This window comes from Chlamydomonas reinhardtii, chromosome 5 (assembly GCF_000002595.2).
Source record: "Chlamydomonas reinhardtii strain CC-503 cw92 mt+ chromosome 5, whole genome shotgun sequence".
Taxonomy (NCBI): domain Eukaryota; kingdom Viridiplantae; phylum Chlorophyta; class Chlorophyceae; order Chlamydomonadales; family Chlamydomonadaceae; genus Chlamydomonas; species Chlamydomonas reinhardtii.
Genome location: NC_057008.1, coordinates 2,081,807 through 2,089,306, shown reverse-complemented (window position 1 = coordinate 2,089,306; position 7,500 = coordinate 2,081,807). Strand labels below are relative to the sequence as shown.

The 7,500-nt window shown below is 60.1% G+C and overlaps 1 protein-coding gene across 1 annotated transcript in view; it reads left to right on the top strand.

Moving 5' to 3' along the window:
• Positions 1 to 2,747, top strand: part of CHLRE_05g234636v5 (uncharacterized protein) — a 3,866-nt gene extending 1,119 nt beyond the window's left edge. Inside the window, exons 3-4 of the mRNA XM_043062204.1 lie at positions 480 to 569; positions 1,338 to 2,747. Coding sequence (XP_042924768.1) covers positions 480 to 569; positions 1,338 to 1,547 — 300 coding nt within the window. The 3' untranslated portion in view covers positions 1,548 to 2,747. The remainder of the gene's footprint in view (positions 1 to 479; positions 570 to 1,337) is intronic.
• Positions 2,748 to 7,500: the final 4,753 nt, after the last annotated feature.

Here is a 7,500-nt window from a genome sequence, read left to right as displayed (position 1 = left end):
TAAAGAGGCTGAGGGGGGAAGGCGGGGAAGATCAAGAAGATGGAAGGAGGGGGAATCACGGCGGAGATAAATAGGATGAGGGGAGCGGGGGAGGAGGGTTAGTGGGGGGGGGGGATGCTTACCATGTCTGGTGAGAAACCAGTAAAAGGTTGGGGAGAGAGGGCGGATGGGGGCTTGGGCAGAGAGAACGCGGTATTGAGGAGGGAGGGCGGATGGGGGCCGGGCCCTTCGGCCGGGGGGGGGGAGCGGACTAGCATATTGCGGGAACGAGTGGACACAGTCGGTGGCGCCCGTGTGCGTCGTGTTAGGCCTGCCGCCAGTCACTGCCCGGCACTGCGCCGGCGTGACTCGCCCATCACAACCACTGTCTATGGCCACTCACGCCACACCTCGCCCCGCCCCTCGCCTGCGACCCCTCCCCACCTACCCTCTTCCATTTCCTTACCCAATCATGCATGTGATCCCCCCTTCACTCCTAGGTCCGCAACTACCTCAAGCCACGCGGCGGCATCACCATCAGCGGCGGCGAGGCCATGCTGCAGCCACACTTTGTGTCCACCGTGTTCCAGGTGGGGTGGGGTGGGGTTAAATTCATGATTATCTAAGAAGGTGGGGTGGGGTTACATCCATGATTATCTAAGATGACGCTGGGGTTGGGTTTGGGGGTTGTAGATACCTGCCCAATGTAAACCAAACCAAGATGGTGCAAGTCGGAACCAATCCCAAACTAACCAAGGCTCTGAACCAGAGCACGGAGTATGGCGGCGGGTGGGCGGTAGGTGCGGAGGTGCGGGTCCACCACGCAGCGCGCCGCAAGCTGTCTGGGTGCCGGACGGGTGCCGGTGCGGGTGCGGTGGGCGTGTACGAGTACGCGGGTGTGAGTGGGCGGGTGCTGTCGTGCGGGCGCAAGTGGCGCAGTGCCTCGCGCGCAGGCCTGTACGGCCACACGCCACGCAACGGTGCAACCCTAGCCCGGTGCCCACGCCGCCAAACACCCACGACACCCCAACGCCACCTCCCATGCCCCCGCCCCACCGACCAGCCCCACATCACCACCTACCTCAGTCCCCCTGGCGTTGATTACGACCCCCTCCTGGCCCTAACCCTAACCACCACTAACCACCACTAACCACGCCCTTCCTCATACACCCACACGCCCAAAACACACATACATCCAACCCTCCACCCCCAACCCCCCACCCGCCCATCCACTCACCCAAAACCCAACACACCTCTCCCATCAGTGGCTTCGCCACTACCAAGTGTAATTATCCTCTCCCTCTCCCTCTTCCCACCCCCTCGCTACACTTCTCTGTACCAATCCTTGCAACCCCCAGGAGGTTCACGCGCTGGGCCTGAACACCACTGTGGACACCACGGGCCAGGGCACCAAGGCCGGCAACTGGGACGTGGTCCTGCCGCACACGGACCTGGTGCTGTTCTGCATCAAACACATCGACCCCATCAAGTACGAGGCGCTCACAGGCGAGTGGGGGGGCGGGCGGAGAGGGGGAGGGGAAGGGAGGGGGAGGGGCGGAGGGGAGTGAGATACCAGCCCAAGCTAAAGCGAACCCAATGCAATAGAGCGAGGAGGGCGGGGAGGGGAGGGAGGGGAGGGGGAGGGAGAGGGGGAGGGGAGGGGAGGGGAGGGGAGGGGAGGGGGTCGATGTGAGCATGGCGGGCAACGGGCGGTTGGCACGCCGGGATGCGCGGCAGGCGAGAAGGCAGGCGGGAGTGGAGGGCAAGGCCGAGAACGGAACAGAATAATGCAAGAGTTGAAGTGTAAAGCACGAGCAGCAGGCAAGTAAGTCTGGCCCAGCAGGGCTGGAGGTGGCGCCGGTTGTACGCAGCTGTTGCGCCGAGTTGGCTGCAGGATTTTGTGTGGTCGAACTTGCAGAAGGGAGTTGTCAGAGCATGTCGGAAAAGTTGTGCAGGGAACCTTGCGCGTTCCTGGGCAACGGCGCAACAATGCCATGCCCAGGAACGCGCAAGGTGCATCGCACGGATTTGGAGCTCTGCCATGTCAAGCAGTGCCTCATATATGTCAAAGTCATTTAGGCGCGGCCCGCGAGGCCTATGGCGTTGCCACAGCGGGGAGCGACCTGCGTTAGGGAGCGACTTGAAGCAGCTGTGCTCGTTATCGTGCACGAATTGTTGTTATAACGTTTGTATGTACTTAAAGACATTGTGAATTATATCACGGTGTCTATGGCGCCGCGGCAAGAAAATGCGATGTGGCGTTACTGAGGGCGCGATGAAGGCAGGTTCAGCTCGTTAGCCCCCGACAAGAGCTGAACTGAGCGTTATGAACATTTTGCCGCATCGTAAGCATTTGCAGGGACACTACGTTGTGCGCGACGACATGCATTTTAGTCGTCTTTCCTGAGGGGCGCCGTTTCGCGGGCTCTCTGTGCGGCTGTGAGCCTTTAGCTCTGCGATATATAAGTTGCAATTCCTCGCGGGGCGAAAGGCGCGGGATTCAGGCGCCAACTTTGTTGGGACCCTGGGTCATGTTACCTGCCGCAACGGTCTTAGGATCTTAGGATTGGGTACAGATGGTTTACTGATGGGCGTCTTAACGATTTCATTGGATAGCGTGAAAAGCAATCGGGGCACATCCTCGGGTTGAGGGATTTCGATGGATGGAATCCCGGACCTGTCAAAGTCACCGCCTAAGTGCAGAAACGGTATGACAAGACAAATCTCGATGAGAGGAGTCGATTGGCACCACTTTTACAATAAATGGAGGGGTATAAACCCCTCTACGGGACGGTTTTGTCGGTCAGGGGGTCCCGGGCGGTTTCGGGGCATAGTGTATGGGATTTGTTTCCCCCCCCCCCCCTGGCAGAGCCCTTCAGAGCGCCTTAGAGCCCTTCAGAGCCCTCCTGAGCCCTCCAGAGCCCTCCTGAGCCCTCCAGAGCCCTTTAGAGCCCTCCAGAGCCCTACTGAGCCCTACTGAGCCCTCCAGAGCCCTCCAGAGGCCTGTGCAGATCCCTCCAGAGGCTGAGCGGCTCTGAAACAGCCCGTGTCAGGAATGCCAGACCACCCTGGAGGTAGCACTGGGGAAAAGCACGCTTTTTAAGACATTACTCATGCTCTTCCCCGCTTACATGTGTTGCAGGTACCAGCTGGTACCAGCTGTGCAGCGCGCGTGCGTGGCTTGCTTTTCATGCAGGGTCGCTACCAGGTCCCCGGCCTGCACATCATAGCCCATGTCAGTGAGAGTATGTTGTCAGTTTTGACTGAGTTTCAGTGAATTTTGATCGAGTTTCTACCCAGCTACTCGCTGAGGGCTACATCAGGCTACATAGACACGTGCATGCGGGATAGCGCACCTCCTGCTCAAGGTGTTTGACCTGTACAACAGCACGCAGCACTCAGCAGACCAAGGAGAATCCACGGGTTCTTATCTTATTTATCCTGAGCAAAAAAGTGCCACTTTGGCCGTTTCCTGAGCAAACGGCTGGGCCCGTAAAGCTCAGGGTTTAGCAAAGTTTTGGGGGGTGTGGGGGGCTTGCCCCCCAGAAACAAGGGGGTGTCAGCTTTGTATAGCTGAAAAATGGGCTGAGCCCCTGAAGAATCATGGGGGGCCGCGACATAGATAGCGACATACTCTGCATACAATGGGCATGCGGCGGGGCCGCGGCTTCTACCCCATCGCCGACACACGAGCTCTGTCTGGGCTTGGGACAGGCCTAGGGCCCGGCACGCGTGTAGGGATTCCGCACCATCTACGCACACCACAGGCTCCCTTGCCACAGAACCAAAGCAGTCCCCAGCCCAACACCTTCCCCAAGCCCGACGCTCATCGGGCTAGGCGCGGGGCCAGAGCAACTCGGGGCGCCTCGGCATTCAGGCGCGGCGACAGGCATGGCTCAGCAAGTCCCCGAGAATTCGCGCTATAGTTCCCCGGGGTGTTTGCCGCCAACATAGTTTGTATCATAGATACAGGGGTGATCCGGGGGATATGCTAAAAGCGGGCGCCGGTGCCTTTCCACGGCACCCAGGGCCAAAAACTGCTACTTTCTTAGCGTGGTGGTGGGGTTCCGCCCTCTGATGAGGCATTCGCAGGTGTGGGTTTCATGCTGTCGCTGCACAAGGGGCAGCATGCTAAGAACACGCGCGTGGTGAGTGGGTTCAAGCCTGGTGACCGCGTACGATTGCTGGAGGGCACGGGGCTGTTCGACAAGGAGAAGGCCACCTATTCACAGGACATTTTTACACCGTGACTCGGCAGAAGGGCTATAGGTTCGCTGTGGAGGGCAAGCGGCGCCTGTACCGTCCGTCAGAGATGCAGTTGGTGCGTGGTGAGGTGACGGACAGGGTGGCGGGTGGGGCCAAGCGGCAGGCAGAGGCCGCGCAGGAGCAGCGCCAGGTGCGGCGCGTTGCTCGCGCTCTTGCGACCACTCAGCAGCAGGCCACGCGCGCAATTGAAGCACAAGAGCCATCCGCCGCGCCAGCGCCCGCGAAGAAGCCTGCGGGGGCAAGCGCGGCGGCAACAGGAATTGGGCAGGCGCGAGCAGGTGCATGGCGAAACACACTTCTCGACAAGTATGTTGGTGGCAATCTACAGCTTTTAGTAAAAGTCAAAGGGTTCCCTACAGCGGAATGGCTGCCTGCGAACCAGCTGCATGAGGACGCCTATCGCGCGCTGCGCAAGGCGATGAAAGTAACCTGATGCATCCATGTTTATATATCTCGCAACATATATCAAATTCTGCAATTATTTTTACGCTCTCGCAGCCTGGTGCAACTCCCAAGTTTTGCTGGAATTTCGCCCGAGTTTCACGCGAGTTTTGCACGAATTCCCCACCAGTTTCCGCCGAGTTTCCGCCGAGTTCCCCTGCGCCCCGCCCGCGCGTGCACACCAGCGACTCTCATGCACTCCAGCTAGTTCCTTCTCTTCAGCCCCCTGCCGCCGCCCCAGCAGCGACCGTCCCTTTGGCAGCCGTGTGAAACCGTGTGCGCTCTGATGCAATCGCCACCAGCCTGGGGAGGGAAACGCTCCGCCACGGCGCGCTTTGCGCGTCGCGCAACCGGACATGTTTCCCCCGCATCTAGGTCGCAGTCATCCGCATCCTCACACGAACTCACACGCGGGGCGGCGCCAGGGGGCGCCGCCCCGCGGAGGTACCCGTGTCAACCGTGTGAAACCGTGTGCGCTTAGAGGCAGCCCATGGACAGGGGTCAGCCCCATGCTTCTCTCTGAGTTCACACGCAGCTCACACACAGCTTCCCCAACGACACGCGCACGACTATGCACTCCCACTCGCACTGCGCGCCAACCGCCAGCCTCCGCCGAGCTCCGCCATACTCTGTTGCAGCTTCCCACTCGCCTCGCTGTCCAACTACGCACTCCCACTCGCACTGCGCGCCAACCGCCACCCCCGCCGAGCTCCGCCGTACTCCACAGCAGCTTCCCACACGCGCCCCCTCTTAACTACCAGCTCCCAGTCGCGCTGAGCGCCAACCGTCACGCCACGTGCCACCCCTGTTCGTTGGCAGTTGCGCGAAAGCCCGTTTGTGATCCAGGTGTGTTAGTTAGGTCGTTGGTAGTTGCGAAAGGTACCGCGCCGCACGCCGCACGTGCAAAGTACACGCGGCACTACTCCTGCTCCTCTCAAGATGTCATCCCTCTCCAGGGGATATGTCGATGGGAACGTGGTTTTCTCCCACAGCGGGAGTACAAGAATGCATTGCCGGGCACGTGCAGAAAAGGCAGTGCAGCGGGTGGGCAAGTGCGTGTGCAAGTGGCAAGTAACGCGCACCCACCGTCCCGGGACTGACGGTATTCCCCGTCGCCGGGCGGGGACTGCCTATGGAGGTGTGGGGCTGTGTGTGGCGGATGGTGTGTATATGCAATCGGCAGCAGTGCGCATTGAGCTAGGAGAAGACACGCAATGGATGCGGGGGGTGCAGGGGGATGAAGGCGGCTGCATGCGTGCCCATGCGACGTTCACAGAGAGGGGACTGAGGGGTTCTTAGAGCATTGTCAGTAACAGGGGGTTGGCAGGTTCAGAACGTGCGTGAACTGCCGGTGGGTGGAAACGGTATGGTTATCTGAGGAGGCCCTGCTGGTTATGGTATTTATTGTACAGCAACTAACTTTGACAAGAGCCGCCGGCCACACGCAATGCGGCAATGTCAGGTAGATGAGGTAGACGCTTGCGGCCTCCGACTGGAGACGTGGCGTGGGCTCAGCCCCCCCCCACCTTTCTTGTCCACGGGGCATCGATAACAAAATAACAACAGGGCTTGCATCTTTCAGGGGTATGCCGGGAAGGGGGAGTTGGCGGGATTCGGGGACCGTATGCTCCCCTGGTAAGCAGCCCCACGCGTCAAGAATGCATCCCGGGAAATGCCCACTCTTTCTCGCCCGAGGGCCTGCGTTGGGGCCTGTTTCTTGCCGCTCCCCGAAGATACATGCCCTGCCAACAAGATGCACGTCCAAGTTTGGTCGCTGTGTTGGCTCCAAACAGCAGGTGGTACCGCTTGTAAATAAATGAAAGCGGGCGGAAGAGCCACTGTCCCATCGCACACCCAGGTGCAACTCCAGGATTCGTGGCCGGGGGTCGTGAGTCCATGGCCCAAAGCCTAAACTGTAGTGCCAAGCTTATTATATACATATAAGGCACCCATAACAGTGGCACGGAGGCGTTATGCGGCCAGTCGCAAGTTTAGGCGGGAATCACTGAACCATGCCAACGCTCCGAGCGCATCACGATCGAGGAACGTGTCCTATTTATTTTATGGTGTGAGCTGTGTGAGGCCAGGCCAATGGACCCGGCATTCGGACGACTTCGGTTGCAAAGTTCGGCCAGTTCTTCCCTCCTGCCGCGATCGACGAGCAGGGGGCTAGCTCCCAGTGCCGTGGTGCATGGGAAGTGCTATGAGGCACAGATTAGGCCGGTGCTTGATTCGGAGTTGGGGAAGTGTGAACCGCGGCGCTGCGGCTGCTGGCGTGGTCGGCAACGAAGCACCGCCAACCAGCTCACCAAGCTGGCGGCGCTACAGCAGGAGCCGGGCTCGTCTTTGACGGGCGTCACACGCGGTAGGTGGCGGTGACAGGGGTAGGTGGGTATGTGCACACGTGTCCTGTTACGCGCTTATTCCCGCCTTCCTGTGCCTTGCAGCTGCAGGGGCGCAGGCCACGAGCGAGCCTTGCCGTCGGCAGTGGCGTTGCCGCCGTTGAGGTCATGGCCACGGGCACACGTGGCTTCACCCAGCCATCCCGTGGCGATAGCCGTGGCGACTACCGTAGCATCAGCACAACACCCGGCAGCTCGCCAGGTAAGTAAGTGGTGGCTGGACTGCGCGTGTGTGTGGGAGCCGTGAGAACCCCTGGTGGACGGTGCCCACAACTTGTCGAATGTTTGCGGGAGTTGGTTGTCACAAAAGCGGATCCGGATTCGACGAGACGCATCCAGCGCGCTAAAGAGATTTCAATTCCACGACTAAAAACAGGTTTTGACCCGCCCGCCACCTGCCTGCCACACCCCT